This window comes from Fukomys damarensis, unplaced genomic scaffold (assembly GCF_012274545.1).
Source record: "Fukomys damarensis isolate Sample0158 unplaced genomic scaffold, DMR_v1.0_HiC HiC_scaffold_33, whole genome shotgun sequence".
Lineage (NCBI taxonomy): Eukaryota > Metazoa > Chordata > Mammalia > Rodentia > Bathyergidae > Fukomys > Fukomys damarensis.
The window spans coordinates 45041921-45064401 of NW_022900945.1; the positions used below are offsets into that span (position 1 = coordinate 45041921).

General features: G+C 36.0%; 1 protein-coding gene across 1 annotated transcript in view; it reads right to left on the reverse strand.

Moving 5' to 3' along the window:
• Positions 1–1350: 1350 nt before the first annotated feature.
• Positions 1351–22481, reverse strand: part of Trim33 (tripartite motif containing 33) — a gene marked incomplete at its 5' end in the record, with an annotated part of 107049 nt that continues 85918 nt past the window's right edge. Inside the window, 9 exons of the mRNA XM_010631302.3 lie at positions 1351–3478; positions 3558–3608; positions 5158–5310; positions 7455–7529; positions 9664–9787; positions 11903–12252; positions 13447–13606; positions 16705–16768; positions 17470–17602. Coding sequence (XP_010629604.1) covers positions 3266–3478; positions 3558–3608; positions 5158–5310; positions 7455–7529; positions 9664–9787; positions 11903–12252; positions 13447–13606; positions 16705–16768; positions 17470–17602 — 1323 coding nt within the window. The remainder of the gene's footprint in view (positions 3479–3557; positions 3609–5157; positions 5311–7454; positions 7530–9663; positions 9788–11902; positions 12253–13446; positions 13607–16704; positions 16769–17469; positions 17603–22481) is intronic.

Here is a 22481-nt window from a genome sequence, read left to right on the forward strand (position 1 = left end):
CTCTCACCTGGACAGTAAGAAACCCTTCAGTAAAATATGGTAGGCCACAACCCGAGGGCAGAGTTGAAAAACCTGAAACTACAGGTTTACATCAATCACTAATAATTACATGGCAGGATACCTGCTGAGGTAACTGATAAATCTACAATTTAGATACTTTACAGCATTATTCCTTTTGATTTTTAACTAAAAATCACGAAACTTGTTAAAACAAAAATTATCTAAAATTCCTTTATATGAGAAACAGAAGTCAGAAAGGACTAACTCCAAAAAGAACAATTTCATTGGCAGATCTAATGTCTTATCATCTCTCTACAGCAATGATTTGATGGTTTTATATAGAGCATGACCTATACTTTGAAATTTTCACATATTGTACTTTGCAAATCAATTCCTTCACTCAGTGAATCAACTGAGCCAAGTGCTGAAAGACACAAATTTAGGTCAGAATAGATTGAGGAACACTTTGTTTTTCTGATAGGAGAAGCAAACTAAAGTGTAGCAAAACCATTGAAAGCCTTTAAGGAAATACCATAGTATAATGTGGACTTTTCTCCAAATTGAAAGTACTAACTCTTAACAAAGAATACAAATACAAAAGCATATCAGAACAAATGATTTCAGGAACTAATACATTCAATCTTTATCTTTTTAAAACATAAATTACCAGGGAAAACATTAAATAACTGAATGTCAACTTAAATTTTTATACTTTTTAATCAGTTATATTAGAGCTTAACAAATCAGCTTAGAAAAAAATGATCAAGAAAAAAGTTTCACCAAATTTAAAGTGAACATCTTCATTTAATGGTGGTTGGCTGACTATTACGTAATACTAATTCCTCAGCAGTAAGAACTGCCTTCTGTTAATAGAAATGGAGCCTATTAAATATTGACAATAAAATGTTTTTTAAATTGAACAACTTAGTCAATCTTAAAAGAAACAAAAACTAATCTGAAAATGTTTTTAAGGGAACACATCTTTTAGAGCTCTAGATATTGAGAAATATTTAGTTAATAAAATGTGTTTCTCCCTCCCACTTGGCAGAACCTTTTTATGACTTATTACCTAAGAATTCTGAAAGGAATTCACATGAAAAACAAATATAAAATAAAAAAGCTCAATGGCTTAACAAAACAAAGTCATACTGCTATTCTTCACTTTCTAAAAATGTGCTCTTGGATACATGCCTACTTATTAATTGAAATCACAGATGATGTGGAAAAGAGGGAAGTAGGGATACGTAAAAGCATTTTAAAAATGTTCCCCCTTTAAAAAAAATCTTAGGAACTTGAAATTTCAATAAAATGATAAAACAGTTTGGTATGTTTTAAAGCTTAATTTATAATAGAAAAAAGAAACTAAAAGAAAGCCAGAAGATAAAGTAATAAGAAATAAGAAAATTAATACTGTTTAAATATACCATCAGAAGGTCTGAATCATATTCCTGTTTACTCCCCACCCTTTATTAAGAAAAGAAATACAACCCAAAAGAATCTGTATAATAATTTCTTTAGAGCACTTTATTTGATTCAATATGCACTAAAAAATATTTACTTCTTAGACAATTATGTCAATGTTCTGAGTAGTCTGCAGTCTGAACGGCTTAGATGAATTTTTTAAAAAGGCAAATGATTTGCCACAAATCTGCTGACATCTGAAAAATATCTAATGGCAAAATCCTCTATTTTGGTCACTTTATATTCTAACGTTTTCATACAAAAGGAGGACTAAAATTTTTAATTCAACATAAGAGAAGCCTGTACACAGTCTAGAACACACATCTTGAATGTCAGCATCACAAATGAGAAGAAAAATGAACCAGAGCCAGGTTGGTTTATCTGCCTCAGGTACTGTAATCAGGGAAGGAAAAGGTGGGTTTACTCCAGTAACCATTCAAGTGGGGATTGGCTCATTTTCAGGATTTACTTACAGGTCTCTTCTAAGTCCTTTAAGCCCCCAGTCCATGCAAATGTCCCACTTGGTGGACAGATGAGTAATCTAACCCCACCGGGTTTATTTCAATATTTTGATATTTCAATAATAAGCTGCTTCTGAAGATTTTGAGAAGTCTGTTCTCTATTAAAATAAGATAGAACTTCAAAATATGAATGTGAACATTAGAAATAGACAGCATATATTACAAATCCATTCTTGATAGGAACATTAGTAAGAATACACATTAGCTTAAAAAACAGCCTCAGCAAATGTTGCTGATCTGCCAGAAGTTTTAGTTCATTATTTACAAATAAGACAAAGTGAAATACAGAAAATTTTACACATTTGGTAGTTGACAGATTACTGTTTGCCAATAGTGGTCTACTGGAAAACTGTTAGGAAGGAAGACTGGGTAAGAGCCAGTTGTCACCTTCTCAATCAAATTTAAATGTACAGAAAACAAGATTAATTTTAAAACAAACATTCTGCCTTTCATAGGAATAACTTATGATCATGTGATTTGACTGGGAAGTGCAGCTCTGTGAAGTATTTTCTGGAAATGACTAAATGACTACTGTAACTCTCTATATGATCCACTACTGAAAAGTTGCCATTTTTATTTTAGTAGATCACTGAGGGCAAAACAAATATTCATGTTTCCTAAATCAGTATGTATGAAAGTACTGCTGAGTTCCCTAATTTAAAAGTGAAGGCTCAACAGTACGAAAATGAAGAAAAATATAATGGCATGATTCTATACATATCTCCACTGAGATGAAATGAAATCTGAGCTACTATTTATTTACTGGTACTGGGGATCAAATTCCGGTCTTGTGCTTGCGAGACAGGCACCGGAACCACTGAGCTAAATCCCCGGCCTGAGCTACTTTTTAAACAAGAAAAACCCAGTATGCTATGTGTGTAAAATGGATACTTAAATTTTTTTTTTAAATAACTGCAGTCTAGTCCAAAAAGACAATTTATCAAGCAACATGAGCCTTATGTTTACTTGCACACCTAGAATCCCGCACCAGTCGATACCACATGATCATCATCTGCCACTTTCTAACAAAGAGCCATCCTTTTTAGTAACAAATCCGGAAAAGTCATTTCATCTTTTTTTTTTTTACTTTAAAGTTGCAAATAGAATTATCTTCATCTTGACAAGAATGTTTTCTGTCCATTATATCAATCTAATACTGTGTAAAAACTATCAGGTTCTTCAAGGAGATGCCCAGTAAAGGCAGGATTTATTCCAGCAACACTTAAATAAAAGGCTTTATTTCTTTCTTCCTTTTTAAACAACTGATTTAAGTCCATGTTATTTTACTTTATATGTACTGGTCTCTCATCTGACTTTAGGCGTTTTCTGCGGGGCTGTATAAAGTCTTCATCAGAGTCCTCAGTTACCTCACCATCATCCTCTTCCTGCTCAAACTCTGGCAAAGGTGCGAAGGTCCTGTCTGAGTAGATCTCTGTGAGTTTATCTTCAAAGTACAATGCAACTGCTTTCCCTGCCTGAGCTACTTCTGAATCAGCCTGCAAGCAAAAGATAGGAATATTCACCTATTGGTAATGCACTTTCCTTCACCAAGTTTGCATGGTCTGAAAAGCTTACCTTCAAATTAATCTCTTGTGTGTCTGCATAAACTTGAACAACTTTCATCATCTAAAAAGGATACCAGAGTCAAAAAAAAAAAAAGGGAAATTATAATCCTTTCTAAAGTTATAAGACTGCATAGGATTGGTGACGAAAGTCTACCATACTAGGGAAAACAAACTGCTATAACCAGATTAAGTGCTTTCTAAAATTCTATAGAACACAGAATCACTTTCTTTACAAAGTTCTGTTACTAAAGCTTTTGAGAAACCTCAATAGTTGTCTTACTCCAAATTAGTGAGGTCAACCTAGCAGAAATTGGCCTAAATATATCAATCGACTCAAGAGAAAAGATTTATGAAATACGATAAATGTCATCTTAAAAACCTCTCAAAATTTTCATAAAACATTCAGAATTTTACCCTTATGGTAGTATGTTAACCGTAAATTATTATTAATAAATCAGGTAAAATGAGCCTTCCTGTCAACTATATATAGTTCATAAAACCTTATTTATTTTAAAACATCTAGGAGCATTAAAAAAGAGACAAAAAATTGTATTTGCTAAATTTTTACTTTATTCTCTGGTGTACTGCTATAAAGGTGACTAGACTTTTCTTTCACCTTATAAGAATTTTATTTATTGATTGATTGACTATTTTCTGAGACAGGGTCTTGCTATGTAGTTCAGGCTGGCCTTGAACTCAGCATGTAGCTAAAGCTGGCCTTGAATTCATGGCAATCCCCCTGATTCAGCCTCCTAACTGCTGGGATTACAGGTGTGTGCCACCACACCTGGCTAAGAATTTTAAACAATGTAATGCACCACCTGGACACTTCCAAAGACCTGTTGGTAGGCTTTAAAAGTTTCACTGTGATTTATTTTAGTAAGTCATATGGCACCCACATTTTATCAGCAATAAAGATTTTAGTATTAGCCTTTATAAAGGTTTTATGGATTCTCATCCAATTCTATTTTCTTCCCCTATAATGAAAACCTTCTATAACAACAGACTTGATTTAATCCCAAACATAGCAGAAAATTAATTCCCTTGACTAAAGTATCTATCACATTGCTTGAGAAATGGGTATCTCTTACTCTTACCCTCAAAAAGCAAAGACAAGAAAAAACGTAAGTGAAAGTCACATTGCTAAAATCAAAAAATTCACCTTATTCTCTGGCTACTGTTCTAGATGAGTCACCAGAAAAATCCCTGTGATTTTAAGACTACATTTATGTGGTCTTAAGATCTTAAAACACTGTAGGCAAATGCCTTTCCTAGAAGCACTCAGAATGCGAGCTGTTTATAATCATATTACACAATATTTACTTCAGACTACCTTCCACACTTAACCCAACCCTAAACCATTTAAGGACAGTCTATAATAATTATTCTTAATGTATTATATATTTAAGTACATACTCCAAATTACACATAGTAAATATTCTTCTTGGGAGCTGTGAGTAAAATAAAATTTTACTTTTGACAGGACTGAGGCAGAAAATGAATTTTAATCAAATCTGAAAAGTCATTCATCAGGAAAAACAAAATCCAAAAATCAAAACAAGCAAACAAAACTAACAAACTAATATACTATAGGTTGGAAGCTAACATACTTCATTAAACCTTTCACAGTTCTTGAAGATCAAACGGACATCAGCCACAAAGTCATCTGGGATTTGGTAATGTTGGGAATGCTTTTTCTGAAGCTTCTTTTTCACAGTGGATAAATCCATTGGTTTCTTTATGATTTTATAGTAGTTTGGTATCTAAAATAAATAAGAGTAGATCAGAGCTCTCCAAAATGCCAAACTGTTTAATTTGAAAATGTACAGTGTTAATCAGATTTTGGGGCTTAGTAAATGCACTTTAAATCCTTTGTCCCAATCTATCATGAAAACCTAATCTTGCAAAGTATGGACCGCTTTTCCATGGTTATTGCAAATCCCAAAAGCCCTATGTGTAATAAGCGATCTGGAAAGAAAGCAATCAGCTAGGGTATCCTACCAGTAGACTTAAGGCCACATTTAGCTCATCAAGAAACATTTCATAACTCCTGAGGTGTTCGAAAGGAAAGAAAAAGAATTATGAAATATGCACATTAATGATATAATTAGAACATGTCTTTTAGGTGTCAAAGAAAATATTTATATCTGAGAAATCTCAGATTAGCAACAATGAAAAACTGTTAGTGTTCTGACTCCTTTTTGCCAAAAATTTTTATACTTGAGATATAATAGAGACATCATTTAAATACAGTATTCTATGAAAACATTTAAAAATCATGTACCATGAAATTCCTGAACTTAAAGATGAAAGACTTTTTAGAATCAGATGATTACTAATTATGCAGAACATCATCCAACTGTCTAGACCCTTTTTAAAGGGTCTTTGAGAAGGTGCTTTAAAATCCTTTCTCAGCCTACCAAGTAAACAATTTATCATTTAATATTCTACAACAGGTCTGTAACAGATCGACAATATCTCATCTAATAACAGATAGCTAGGAAATACATGTGGCACAGTTTAAATCTACTTAATAGAAATTAAGAACCTCTGGTTTTTCTATTACTATAGTATTTTGGAGCCTTTATTCCTTATAGAAGCCTCCTGTAGGATAAACACTACTGACTTGCAAAATTTCCCAGGCGTCTTTCTTATTCTTGACTGCGTAACAAGGCTTATAACAGCAAAGTCAATATAAAAGATTTAATTGCATACTTTTGTTCAATTACTATTTACATAGTCCAAGATACAGAACTAGAATCTTAGAATATAGATTCTTAGAAATAATTTAGCCAAATACTTCTATTACACAAAGCAAAGCCAGAAAAGTATGTAATTTCCCCATTTATAAACCTGGTTGATGGAAGAACCCTAAGAACAAGTTTTCTTCTGGTTCAATATTTTTTCCATTACAATTTTTTTATGTTGATCTTAAAAGAAAAAAAAAATTACATTGAGTTCTCATCAAAGCAACAAAATTTCTGAAAACAAATTTTTGCTTTTGTTTTTTTGCTCTTTTTGGTACCGGGGATGAAATTCAGGCCCTTGTGCTTGTGAGGCAGGCGGCAGAACCACTGAGCCAAATCCCCAGCTCTGAAAACAAATTTTGACAGATGAATCATATCTATTTATCTCTCATAAAATTTATGGTTAAATAATATTTTCTGTTATCAGGCACTATACTAAGGACTTTACATTGCTTATCTTATATAACTTCCAGAATAACCCAATGAGGTTAAAAACAGTATCAGAATCATTAATGTGTACATGTACTGAATCATCACATTATTTGTCATAATTTGCACAATAATAATGAAAGAAAGAAGTGGGGGCGGGAGAGGTGGGCCAGGCATAGTGGTGAATGCCTGAACTACATAGTAAAACCCTTTCTCAAAAAGCCAAAAAGAAAAGAAAAAGGGAGGGGAAGGGACGGGAAGGAGAGAAAAGAAGGTGATTAATCTAGGGAAAAGAAGGCAAGAGAAAGTGTTGATTAAAAGGTGTAACATTTCAGTTAGATTGGAAGATTCAATTTTAGTGATCTACTATATAACACTGCATGGTGGCCATAGTTAATAATAATGTATTGTGTATCTCAAAATTGCTAAAAAGGATTTTTAATAGTCTTACTGCAAAAACAGAAGCTAAACTGTGGAGGTGATAGATATGTTAATTAGCTTAACTGAATGTACAATGTGCACATAGATCAAAACATGAAATTATATCCTAGAAAAATACACAATTATTTGTCAATTACAAATACAATTTTAAAGATGAGGGGATGTGTTATTAAGTCTCAGGGAGGTCAAGGATCTTACTCAGGAAGCCTGCATTTTAACATAAGCCCAGTTTAGGGCCAGAGGTCATACTCAAGTATTATACTCAGTTGGTAGTACCGAGTGCAACTCACCGAAGCAGGAACCGGCTCCTGGAATTCAATACTTAATTCATGGCAATAGAGGTAAAGCAGAAGACGTTCACATTTCTGGTCCAAAAAAGAACAGGAAGATACATAAAGTATTTTGATCCCCAAGGAGATACTCTTGAGGGTAATAATGAAATCATTATAAAATATTAACACACACACAAAAAAAATCAACTTTCTATAGTCTAGTTATATCTAACCAAATAAATAAAGAAAAACATCTTGCTTCCCATTTAACTAAGATTATGTTCAGTTCTACTTTAAATTAAGTGCGCCTGTCTATTATTTACTCTTGGTTTTTATCCATATGTAAGGGAGTCAAAAGCAATACATACACTCTGTGGTAACAGATAAATAAATCATCGCTGTTGCATCTCACTGTAATTCTCTGAGGCAGATGAGACAAATATTATTACTCCTTTTCTTCAAATGACTCTACATTTGGGCTCAAAATAAATAAAAACTGTCTTCTCTATCCAATTAAAAATAATCTTTTTTACACAATCAGTAAATCGAGACATAGTTTACATTTGTCAATCTCTATTTACTAAAAGAAAAACTTTTTGAGACAGGGTCTTGCTATGCATAGTCCGGGTGGTCTTAACCTCACAATCTATCTCAGGCTCTTGAGTGTTGAGACTATAGGCACCTGCCACCACACCCAGCTTCAACCCCTTTTAATGTTAAGTGTGGACACGCTAAAAGCGTATCTACCCTTCACAGATTGTAGAGGAAGGATTTTGCAAGTATACACATTAAATTATAGGTAAACTTAACTACAATCACCACAGTACTATGTGAAAGATGATTTTTCTTTAAAAATCAGACCACAGGGCCTGGGATTTGGCTCAGTGGTTCTGCAGCCTGCCTTGCAAGCGCATGGTCCCAAGTTCAAGCCCCGGTACGCCCCCTCTCAAAATCAGACCACAGAACAGATCAACAGAACTCTAATAGAAGTGAGTAAAGAATTCTGAATTTCACTTTTAATATGGGAGGCTATTACAGGATTTTCAGCAAGGAAGTGATCTGTTTACTTCTTTTTAAAAAAAGAAGAGGCTACAGCTGGGTGTGGTGGTGTACTTCTGTAATCCCAGCACTCGGGAGGCTGAGGCAGGAGGATCACTGTGAGTTGAGACCAGCCTGGGCTATGTAGTGAGGTCAGTCTCAACTACATAGCCAGACTCCGCCTCAACAAAAAAAAAACCCAAAAAAGAAGCAGAGGCTGGGTGTGGTGGCTCTTGCCTGTGATCTCAACACTCTGAAGGCTGAGCCAAGAGGATCTCCTTGGGTTCAAGGCCCGTCAGGGCTACATAATGAGTTCAAGGCCAGCCCGAACTACACAGTGAGACCTTTTTAAAAAAAATGTTCAATGCAATATAGAAAAACAAACTATAGAAAAGACACAGAAGAGTAATGAAATTATTCTAACAGTCTAGATAGAGGAGATTAAGATGGGTGTCTAGGACAGTAATGGTAGGGGGCAGTAAGAAAATGGTAGTATCATAATCATACCTCATTTCAAATAGATTTCTAGAACAGTGAAACCTTAACTTACAAACTCAATTTATTCACGAGGTCTGGTTGTAACTCAAGTTGGTCAACTGAAGGCTCAGGCTCCTCTACACAGCCTTCAAAGTCTCTCTCCTGTAAACAGGCAGACCTCAGTGTCCTTGAGACATTGGCCCAGGATTTATCAATTAACCCCACACAGGAAAGGATACTGTAATGTTCCTTCCAGAACCCTTTAAGGGTTAAATCTGTATCCGAGGCCATCTGATAGCACAGTGGCTGGCATTCAGGTCAAAACTCAAGACTTTGGTCCTAAGTTAAATAAGAATTCCAATTGTAGTCCCAAGTTATTTGTACATCAGGCCAGTCGTAACTCACAGGTCCATTGTGCAAGCAAAAGATGAATGGTACTGCCATTTAGTAATGAAGAAAGGAATAGTTTTTAATGTTATTTGCTTGTTTTCTGAGGATGACTTAAAAAAAAAAATCAAGATTTTTGTTGGGACACACTGAGATTGAAGAAGCTGAATCTAAAGGTCTAGAGCTTAGGGCTAGATAAAGATTTTAGAAGACATCAATATACCACCTGAAAAGTAAATATCAGCTTATGTGTATATTACATGGGGAGGGGGATGGGCAGACAACTGCAGAATCCCAGTAACAAATGTACTTATTTGAAACTTACCCTTTGGTCCACTGGGCTTAATCCCTGTGCAGTTTTTCCCTTCTTGCTGTGTTGCAAATTATCACAATCATATTCAACTTCTGGCTTCCCAATATCTCTGCAAAATGTGCATATCCAGTCCCCACTAAAGGATGGAAAAAGATGATCAGTTCATGTAATGATTAACACAGGCTGCTATAGAAAAGGTAGTTCCCTACATTAAAGTCTCTAGGTTTGCTTTGTTTGGTTTTCAGTTTCTTTGGAAAAGAGAAACTCCAATCTTTTAAGGTTGTGTAATTAAAACTTCCTGAAACTTTTCCCAGGCATCCCCAAGTGATTACTTTGTGGAAATACAAAACAGCATCACTCTATTAAGCAGAATACAAAGTTGATGATCAGTACTTGCAGCATGAGGCCTGAGACCAAGTACTTCGGGTCCCTGAATTATCATCACATGGACCTAATTCCCCAATTACAAAAGAGGAGCTGGGTGTGGTGATGCACACATGCAATCCCAGGACTCAGCCAGCTGAGGCAGGAGGATCGTTTTCAGTTTACAGCTAAACTGAACTACACTACAGTGAGACCCTGTCTCAAAAAAACAAAGAGTAGGGGGGCCAACAATTTAGCTCAGTGATTCTGCCGCCTGCCTCGCAAGCGCAAAGGCCTGAGTTTGATCCCTGGTACCAAGAAAAAAAAAAAGGTCCTGAGTTTAATCTCCAGTACCAAAAAAAAACCCCAAAAAACCAAAGAGTAGGGCCAGGGATTTGGCACAGACAGATGCATACATTTAAAAAATCTAGGGATTGTACCAACATATCCTTGTCAACACTCTAAAATTCCTTCCCTTCAAAGGAAAGCATTTATTGGCAAAATCCCGATGTATTAAGTAGATGTTAGTACCCAAAGGAAAGAAAAATTTCATGAAGCCTTAATTCCAAGACCAAAGTGCCAACATGTTTTTTTTCCTGAAAGAATAAAGAAAAAGAAGTCCCTTTATTATATCTCTAGCAAAATTACTACACCTACACACCCACACACACACACCAGGGATTGAACTCGGGACCTTGCCTCTGCAAGGCAGGTGGTGGAACTACTGAACTAAATTCCCAGCCCTACCTTCTAAAATTTAGTTAAGAATTATAATGCAGAAAAACAATCTAGCACTATTTATGTTTTATCTACTAGTTTTCTTTTCTTTTGGCGCCAAGGATTAAACTGAAGGGAGGAAATAAGAGTTCTTTTAAACCAAACTCTATACTTGCCCCTAGAAAGCAGTGAGCTTTCCATGTGTTTATTATAGAATTACAACCAGACTACAGGTTTGTGACTTAGCCCACCTTATGTATTCTACTTTAGTAGCTGCTATAATCAGCTTGCCTTGGGTGCTCACCTATGAATTTTTTCAAGCTTAAAACCATATTTAGGACCTACCTGGTCAGTCTGAGGACCAACCTCATATTCCTCCCCAATCTTTTTATTTATATTTATCCCACACTGTTCTCATCTGCAAAAGGAATCTGGTAACTGTCCATTTCAAAATTACTGAATGAAAAGACACCCCTACCACCTTGTAACAGAAAAAGTCAAAAATCTGCAGTGCTGGAGGAGACACTACCAATTAACTGCTTCCAATGTAAAGAGGAAACTATCTGCACCCCCAAAAGCCAAGACATTGAAAATAATTTTACAAAGGATTTGCTTTTTCCTTTAAAATGATTTCTGAAAGCTTTCAAACTTTGGAAAAATTAAGTTTTGGTCACGATTCAAAAGAGCTGACTCTAAACTAAACCGCAGGCATGAATAAATTATTGTAGACCCTACTAAGGTTGAAAGTATCACATTTACAAAATTAACCTCTGAGACTCAGGGTGTAGCTCAAGGGTAGAGTGCTTGCCTAGCATGTCAAGGCCTGAGTTTGACCTTCAGCATGACATGCAATCAATCAAATAAAATAAAAAACAGGACTTTCTTCAGCACACTGACCCCTGAGCCCTCACCTCTCTTGAAGAGTTTTATCTGATTTCCATAGATTGAATATGAACCAAAGACCAGGAGATGAAAACTATCATTAATGTTTCATTACATTTTGGACATTTTATCATTCTGTTAATAGTTTCTCTGAAAGTTAACACCCAAGAAATAATCAACTGTTTTACAGAAATACTGTGCATTAAGAAGGACATTTTCTCCAACAAATTTCTGCTATATTTTTGGCTTATGAAAATAACAATAACAAAATTGATTACTTCACTGGTACCTTGGAAAGCTAAGAAGTGTTGGAACATGGCAAGTTAGATGAAAGACCTTTGGACATTTTTCACAGCACAAGAGATCCCCTCCATTTTGGCAGACAGCACACCAGTCTTCATTTGGGTCATCGTCTTTGTTGTTGCCATCTCCTCCAATCCTCGCTGACCTGTGAATGAGGCTTCGAATTGGAGACTTTCCATTAACTAGGCTGCTGAGCCCGGACTGCTTGCAGCTTTCATTCATATCTGTAGGTTCAGATTTCACATGGTTTTCCAGGCTTGCTAATGCATCCAACTCACTCTCTAGATGCAGGTTGGTGGACAGAGGTGGTGTCAAACTACTCTCAGGACTGCTCAACTAAAACAAAACAAAAACAAATTCTTGAAAAACCATTTAATCATTACTGCATGCAGTATGTATTTAAAAATTATGCCATTATACATACAGATATATTGACATAACTTAAAACTATTTTGTAAATCCTATTGGTGACATAAAGGAATGAAAATAACCCCTAAATTATTTAGGCACACTAGCACAAAGAGAAAATTATGGAGCATTATTTTTCTAACTTTTGCATAGCATCTGAGAAGCATTCTGGCCAGGTACAGTGGTACATACTCTTAAGTCACAGCTACCTGGGAGACTTAGAGCAGGAGGACTTCAAATATGAGGCCAACCTAGTCAACTTAGTGAGACCTTGACTCAAAACTTAAAAAATATTTGAGTGTTCGTATGCTGGAGATGTAGCTCAGTGGTCCAAGCATTTTTATAACATGGGTTTAATCTACAGTATCACCAAAACGAGAGAGAGTGAGAATGAATTCTGTTATGTCCTGCTGTCTACCTATCATTTACAATATAGGGAAATTGTGACTATGTAAAATAAATCTTAGAAACATTTACCATCCTGTGCCCCCCTTTTTTTTGGTACTAGGGATTGAACTCAGAGTCTTGCACTTACCAGCACAGCGTCACTGGAGATACACCCTTGGCCCCATGCTCTATTTTTTTTTTTTTTTGAGACAGGGTCTCACTATGTAGTTGAAACTGACCTGGAACTCACTATGTAGCCCAGGCTGGTCTCGAACTCACAGCTATCCTCCTGCCTCAACCTCCCAAGTGCTGGGATTACAGGCCACCATGCCCAGCTTTAATAGCAGTTTTAATGCTGAGCTCATAGGTGAAGAAGAGTAACATAAGAATTTTTGTGGCCTGAGATCCGCAGTAAATACTGAAATGATTGACAAATTCAGAAAATGACAGAACCCAACTTACTATCATAGCAAAAATATTAGCTAAATTCAAATTCGGAAATAATTTCAAATGAGGACTTAATATATAAGTCCTTAAATGCTCTAAGGCCCCTTTGATGAATTACACCTGCCTCTTAGATAAAAAAACAAAACAAAACAAAAACTGAGTCAGAAAAAGAGAAATCTGGCTTGTGCTGAGCACAAAAATTCAAAGATTAATAAATATTCCTAGACCCTCTATTCAATCTAACATTGAGATGGAATAATCCATAAGATGACCCTAGTAGGAACTTACCATGCAGGCACTCCTCCTCCCGTCCTCAGTCTTTTCCTGTTTCACAGCTCCTGAAAAACTACAGATCTCATCCTCAGTCCCAGGTTCTTGCTTGACTTTCACTTGATCAGATTTGAAACTAAGACCTGTCTTCTCAGCAGTTCTTCCTGATGACCCACAACTATTGAAAAACAAATAAAAGGTCACACATTTGATCGTAGGGTATAAAAGACAAATTAAGAGTACTGTTTGTTACAAAGAAGACAATGATGACTTCATGGAAGGTAAGGGTATCTCTTAATGCCTAGTTTCAAATCTCCTTTAAAATATAAATCAAACATTCAGAAGGCCCTATTAATAAATTTTATGGTCTAAGGTACTTATAATAAATCACTTAAGAGTTTAGTAAACAATCATTTTCCCCAGCCAATACAGATGGAGTACTTTCTTCTGAAGCACTTGGCATCAGAACTGTTTCAATATCAGGGTTTTTTTGGCTTTTTAAATATAGTGGTACTTCAGTTCACAAACATTTTTTGTTTACAAACTCTGCATCAGGTGACAAACACGACCACAGCCATCTTTCCTACACAAAACATTTTTTCCAGAATCATGGAAGGAATTAAGTTCATGAACCACGGTTCCACTGTATTTGCACATACATGACGAAATGTATTGGGGGTGACATTCAAATGTAAACATGAAATTCATTTATGCTTCTTAATTTTTATTTTCAGTGTACTCTGCATTTTACTCACGCCTTCCACAAGAGGTCAGGTGCAATTGGAATTTCCCACTTTGGGCATCAAGTTAGCATTCAATGTTTTGGATTTTTGATCATTTCAGATTTTCAAACTAAGAATGTTCAACCTACAGTATAAAATGTCACTGACTGCTTCTCATACTAATTTCAATTCTTTTCAACCTCCTCAAACATCTAAAAAAAATACTACACATCTATAATAGTGGCTCATGGAATCTCAAATAAGTAAAGATCACTTTAGCTTTTGGAAGAAGGGGACTGAAAGCAGAGGGTAATGATTAGAGGCAAAAACCTGGAACATCTTATTTGGATTAATGTAAGGAATGGCAAGAAGACAATACTGTTCACTCTGTCTAGAGCACACAGTAAAATTACTGTAAGAGAAGTGAATAACTAGTCAGGCTGTATAGCTACTTAGAATGAACATTATTTTCATTCAGTTGGTATTTCTCTTCTAAAAGTATTATTTAAAGCATCCCTAAAAATCCAATGGAATATTTAACAGGAACAATCGTCACCCCCCCACACAGAACACTCATGTAATATCTTAAATACTTGTATTCTGTTTTAAAGCATTCAAAGTAGGAAAGAGTAAAACACAACCAATACTTACCGTATTTTATCTTATTCCTATGTCTTAGCTCTATCACTGAAAAGAACCAACAGTCAACAATCTAGGGCAGTAAGTAACTATAGAACTTGGAATACTCTGCAAACACTATTTTCCCACTAATATGACCAAGATTTCTTGGGAAATGGCAAATTCCCAACAGAGGCAAGAAACATACAAGATGAACCTGGAATTTTATAGGAAACAAGGAGGCTTTCAAAAACTACCAGAATTACAGCAAAAAGTCTACAGAGCAAGCCTAAAAAACTCGACAAACCATAAATTAAGAAATTTAAGACACCAATAAAAATCATAACCAATGCCAGGCGTGCTGGTGCACACCTGTAATCCCAGAGCTTAGGAGGCTGAGGCAGGAGAATCACTGTGAGTTTGAGACCAGCCTGGGCTACACAGTGAGTTCTAGGTCAGTCTCAACTATATAGTAAGACCCTGTCTCAAAAAAAAAAAAAAAAAAAAAAAAAAAATTACAACCAGATGAATTAAAACATCAAAATGTTTACATATATGATTTCATAAACGCAGTAATAAAAAACTCAATGGTCACTCTTGGAGTATGTTGGTATCAAGTCATCATCATGAAAGCAAATAAATACAGAGAATTTACTTCGCTATTCCTATATTCCAATAACTGATGACAAAGTTTCTCCTTACAGAAGCATTCTAAACTAATAAACAAGGAATGATACACCAATTAAAATAACTTTTCAAACAATAAAGAATTAATGGTGGCCACCACAAAAAAAAAAACCCTAACCAGATACTGTGCCTTGACAGAAGTCCAGAGTACTATCATGAAGTGTTCTTGTCTTCTCTTCCCACACATCCAACCTGAATTTGATAAAACTTCCTGATTTAACTGCCAACACAGACAAAATACAGGAGGCAAAGTATTTCAATGACAAAACACAGAAAGGGAAAATGACAGGAGAAACAACAATATCTCTAATAAATACACTGATGTTGATATAAACACATCAGTTGATACCAATGTAAAGAGCTTATTTAAATCTGATTCAAAGAAATTTCTAGTAAGTTGGTGGTGGCACACACTTGTACTCCAGCACTCTGGAAGATGAGGCAGGAGGATCTTTAGTTTGAGCCCAGTCTAGGCAATGTAGAAATCCAGTTTCAAGGGGGAAGGGGGTTGGGGAGGTAGTTCAGTGCAAAGGCCATGCTTTCAACCCCCAGTAACACATACTCACACACACACACACACACACACACACACACACACACACCACCAACAAAAAAATAACCCCCAAACATTTACCCCCCACAAAAGGGGCATTTACAGCAAAAACAATTAAAAGCCTTGAATATTAACTGGATCTTTTTTTTTTTTTTTTTGGTACCAGGGATGGAACCCGGGCCCTTGCACTTGCAAGGCAGGTGGCAAAACCACTGAGCTAAATCCCTGGCCCAACTAGATTCATATTGATATTAAAGAATTGTTTAATTACTTTAGGTATAACAATTCTGTGATTAAGTTTAAAATTTCTTATCGTTGCTGGGTATAGTGACACACACCTGTAATCCCAGCTACTTGGGAGGCGGAGGCAGGAGGAGGATTACAAGTTTCAGGCCAGCCTGGGCAACTTAATGATACCCTGCCTCAAAATAAAAAAATAAATAAAAACAGAAACAAAAAAAGAACAGTAAGTGATACTGAAATAGTCACAAATAGAATGACATGATGTCTGAGACTTGTTTCAAAATAACAGATCAAGAGGAAGAAGGAACAAACTAAGAAAGTACAGAGGAAGTAAGATTGGCCCTAACTTAATCATTATTGAAACAGGGATAAAAGTACATAGAGGGTGTAGAGTCTACTTTTATTAAATAAAAGTTTTTAAGAAAATGATACTTTTAATAACATAGTACTTACCTGCCTCTACTGCCAGTACTGGAAGTACTAGGGGGTCTCACAGGTGTGTGAGAATTGGATAAACCTAAAAAAAACAGTAAGATAAACTGAGTACCAATGCACATTAGGAATGTGCATAATTCAAGACCGCTATAACCCAATTCAGAAATTGCTGGACACCAGAGCTAGTTGCAAAGATGGACAGCCCAGACACCTTAGAATCTTCCTAAGAATACAATTCTGTCAACAAAACTATCAGATCCAGAGAGAGCTGTGGTCCCTCAAGTCATGTGACAAACAATTCTACTTAGATTCCCATTACTCTTTTTAGAAGTCCTGGAATAATTCTTACTAAAGCTCAAGAGTTATGTAATTCAAAGCATGTTGAATTTTTAAGTCAGCAGACTGAGGTAAATCAATTATCCTCTACAGTGTCAGTGGCCTCATTCAACCAGCTGAAGAAATGAAGACCTTGAGAAGCTAGAGCTGTTCCTACCATTCTCCTGGAGGACTCTGGACTCAAGTCTGTAAAGTAATTCTTCTAGGGTCTCTGGCCTGCCAACTTGCACATAAATTTGGGACTTGAGTACTCACAATAATATAGTCACATGAGCCAATTCTTTTATATAAATCAATCTGTTTCTACACACGCACATAAACCCCTCCGCATACCTAACCTCTTCTTGTCACTTCTGTTTTTCTGAAGAACCCTGCATAACAGAGGGTATTAATAAGCTTTTAAAAAATAGAGGTAAAGAAATAGGCAATATCCTGGTTTGCTTTTACCTGATGATCCTGGAGAAAGGGCAGAGGGTCCGGGGGAAGGATTCATGGTGCTTGTAGGCTGTGGGGGTAGGTGACTGCCTGAGATGTATCTACTTAGTAGATTATCTAAACTACTTGAGCCAGCATCTTCCAACTGAGGAGAAAGAAAGACAAATTTGCTTTGATTAAAGCAGAAATTAGTAAATTCATTAGTGTTTGTGCTTATATTCACAATTTACTAATCAACTACTAGATTACCCAACATCAAGTTCAAGCGAATTGTTATCTTTAAGCTCTTCTGAGAACTCATGCAGTAGTTATGTGACTAAGCTATATATTATACAGCTGCTCAAAGAAAAGCCTAATAACCCACTAAATCCTATATTCCACTATGAAAATAGTTCTGATATACTGGTATTTTTGCTTTTTCTCAAACAGCTGCAGGACTCTATCAATATCCTTTACCCCCAGACCCCCTCTACTTCATTGTCTAGTGCTTCCAGAAGCACTCACCCTAAAGAAATGCAATCATGTCAGTACCAAACTGTAAGCTAAGCAAAATTCCTGAACCCCACAGAAAACCCCCAACTTGGGCCAGGGGATATAGCTCAGTGGTGCTGCATCTGCCTGAGTTCCATTCCCAGCACCAAAAGGCAACAAAATAAAACAAACAAACAAACAAACAAAAACAGAAAAGAGCCAGGCATGGTGGTGCATGCCTGTAATCCCAGCACTTGAAAGGCTGAGGTAGGAGGATCACTGTGAGTTCGAGACCAGTGAGTTCGAGACCAGCCTGGGCTACATAGTGAGTTCCAGGTCAGTCTCAGCTATATAGTGAGACCCTGTCTCAAAAAAACCAAACCAAATGTAACAAAACAAAAAAACATAGAAAAGAAAAAACCCTGACTCAACGTATACGTAAACAAAAATAAATCAGTACAGATGGCTCTTTAATACACACATGAAGGGATCAATCAATAGTAAATCTGAACCAGTTTTTAAAAACTCAGAGCCAGCAGGAGGTCAGAGGGCCCAGAACTGTGGTTTTGGGCTTCTTTCAAAAATAAACATTATTTCCTATCGTTAATATATCCACCTACACTACAGAACTGTAATGACTAAGTGAGAAAATATGTAAGTGTAAAAACATACTATTTAAGTATGAAAATTACATTAAGTTAAATTTTGGACTATTCTATTTAAGAGACAGTCAAATTAGTCTTAATCATAATCTTCCTAATTATTGTTCTATTTGTATGCACACCTGCCTGCCCCTTTTAATCTCCTTCTTTTTCTTTCTTTCTTTCTTTTTTTCCAGTTTTGGGAAAGGAACCTAGGGCCTTGAACACAATAGGTCAATTCTTAGATTATTTCTTATAGAAATGTACTTCTGGTTCAAGACAAAACTGAACATACGCATTTACCTCTGGCTCTCCTTTCCTCCTGAAGTGCACTGATTCTCATAGCACTGAGACAGACACAATGGCATCACAGTGCAGACTTTTCAGGAAACTATGGAAACTAAACTGAGGGAGAACTGTATCAGCAGGAACATGATCAGAATACAGCAATTCAACATAACCACAACACGGGAAGAGCCTCCTAAAATGTAAATAGGGCAATTTCCCCAATCCCTTTAAAAAAGTGCCACGCCAGACACCTGAAGGGTTAAAGGTGAGAGGAGACTATGGCTTATTTGGAGGAACAATTAAAGGACAGCAGTAGTTATGTCTGTCTATCCTGCAGCCAATGGCTAAGTATTCACTTAAAAGCTGTTCCTAGGACAGTGATGGCAAACCTTTTAGAACTTTCAGTGAGACAAATAGCCCGCTGCAGCACACATGCCATAGGTTTGCCACCACTACTACAGGAGAATCCCTACCTGCAACTCAGACCAAAGGGAAGGTTGGGGGAGGGTGTGTGTGAAGGAGGGCCACAAATGGATATGACGCTGCAGAATACCAAAAAGAAAAAGGTGGGGAATGATTCTAAACAAATGTAAAACTTCCATGTCACTTGCCTCTTCACCTGTCCCTTTATACTCTCTACCTACAGCTTATATTCCCAACTGGATAGATGACACTAAGGCTCAAAGAGTGAACAGGTCAGGAAGAGACAAATAGGAAGTATACAGAACAGCCTCTCTGGTGCCATTACAGCCCCCAAAAGAGAAATGATAACTAAAACATTCAAGTCTTTTCATTACTCATCAATAGAGTTCACTATAAAGTTTAAAGTCTAACTGAAAAAAGTAACAATACAAAAAATAAAATTAAATATAGTACTAGTTTTTAAAAAAGTAACAATTCATTCTCTTATTAAACCATTATTTTTTAGCATCCTAAATAATTACATGGAACATGTGTCATATAATAATTTCTATAGGGCTAGGCATTTAGCTCAGTGGTTCTGCTGCCTGCCTTGTAAGAGAAAGGTCCCGAGTTCAATCCCTGGTACCCCCCCAAAAAAATTCTGTAAAATAAAAGGAAAAGATAATAGCTAAATGAGCAGATAGTTCACAAAAGATAAAGATATCAGAAAAAAAATCAAGGAACAGGGCCAGGGATTTAGCTCAGAGGTTCAACTGCCTGCCTCGCAAGCACAAGGTCCTGAGTTGGATCCCTGGTACCAAAAAACTAACTAACTAACTAAATAAATAAAATCAAGGAACATAAAGTAACCAACCATTCTAAAAACAGAGAAACCAAATCAATAACATCATTTTACCTATCAAATTAGTAAAGATGGAAGAAAATGAATAACTTAACCCAGTGTTGAGAAAACACAACAGAAATGAGCACTTTCAAATATATAGGCTAGCCGTGTGTGTTTGCGTGTGTTTATTGAGACAGTGTCAGGCTGGCCTTGAACTCACTCTGTAGGCCAGGCTAGGGATCCCCTTGCCTCAACTTTTCAACTGCTAGGATTACACGTATGCACCACCACACCTGGTAGCATAATATTTTAAAGAACAAATTGTCAGTGACAATGCAAATTCAAACTGTAAACCCTTCTGACCCACTTCATCAACCTGTCTTAAGAGGAATATTCATGTGTTTAAGATAACATGCTTACTGTGCCTTGAAACTTTTAAAAAAATGCATTAAAATATAAAAAATGAATAAACACATCCAAAGTGTACAATCTGATTCCATATACTATGCAACCAAAATCAAGTAAATTCAATCTATCACTTTTATGTACCCCAATCCCTTCCCTCCCTCCCTCAACCTCAAAGATTGATGTTTTTTAACATTTTAGTTTGATTTTTTTCCCTGCAATATTATATAAATGAAATATACATTTTTAACGCATTTTCTTCCACTTGATGTGACTGTTTTGATGTTAGTTTATCCTGCTGGCTATACTGAGTTCATTCCTTTATATTGTTAATATTCCATCATATATAAAAGAAGCATTTATCTATCTTTAAGAGGGCATCGGGTTGTTTTCAGTTTTTGCTTTATTACAAAGCTGCTATGAACATTTGTACAAACCTCTGTACAGACATTTATTTCATTTACTCTTGCAGCTATATAGAAATGGAAGTCATATGTGTCTATGTTCAACTTTTTAAGAAACTGCCAAACAATTTCTCCAAGTGGTTACACAATTTTACAGTCCACCAAAGTTTATGATGGCTCTAGTCCTTCCACTTCCTCACCAACAATATTTGCTATAGTTAATACGATCTTTTTAATTTAGTCACCTTATGAGGTGGCTCATATTGTGTCTCGCTGGTTGCAACTTGAATTTCTCTAACGGCTAGTGGTATTATTAGCATCTTTTCACAAATGTATCTTTGTTTTTAATAATGAGATATGAGAAATAAACCCAAAGTTCACCAAAAGAAGGAAAAATACATCCAACAAAATGGAAAACCATATAGCTTTAAAAGCGAGGACACTATAAAGAAATGATGTAGAAAAAAAAGTCCAAAAAGACATAAAACTTTAAAGACAGTATTGACCAGGTTATGTGTATTGTACAATCTAATTTTCTTTTGTTCTCTCTCAATCTCCCACTGTGTAGTGGGAGATAGTAGTCAGCCTGCTCTATTTTTTTATTTGGAGTCAGAGTCTCACAGTAATAAGGTCTCACTACAACAAGCTGAGGTTTGCCTGGATCTTGCAATCTTCTTGCCTTAGCTTCCGTAAATACAGGCATGCACCTGTATTTCTTGGCTTCTGCTACTTATTATATATAAATCCATATGTTTGCAGGGAGGGATCTGAGATATACCACCTGGGAATAGTGTTGGGATTTAGTCGTATGAAAGAAGAATGAGGTATTATAGATTCTCTCATTTTTCATCGACTGACTGATTGCAGTGCTGGGAACTGAACCCAGGACCTTCAAACTAAGCCTTCCTCACCTCATGCATTTGAGACAGCATCTTCCATTGTCCATACTGTGTTCAAACTTATGATCCTCCTGACTTACTGTTTCAGACTGCTGTGGTACAGGTGCACACCACTACATCCAGCTGTGAGTCCTGAAGCCTAAATTTTAGCTTCATTATAATCCCATGGGACCACTGTTGCGGCCTAGTATTGACTGTATCATCGTTTTTGGGCTTATGACTGCATTTCTTACTATTTTTAAAATTTCTATTGCCTATTGATGTCATACCAAGCACTGCATTGACTACATCATGTGTGTTTGTAATGCTGGTATAAACAAACCCACTGTAGAGTCATGTAAAAGAATAGTACCAAAAAATTTTTAAGTACAGTATATATAATTATGTAGAGCACATAATACTTATAATGATGACTATGTTACTGGTTTACGTATGTTTATACTTTTTATTATTATTCTCCCAAGTATACTCCTTTTACTTCAAAAAAAAAGAAAGAAAAGAAAAGCCAGGTGTGGTGATGGACACCTGTAATCCCAGCACTCTGGAGACTGAAGCAAGAGGATCACCATAAGTTCAAAGCCAGCCTGGGTTACATATTTAGTTCAACGAATGAACTATACAGTGAAATCCTGTCTAAAAAAAAAAAAAAGAAAAAAAAAAAAAAAAAAAA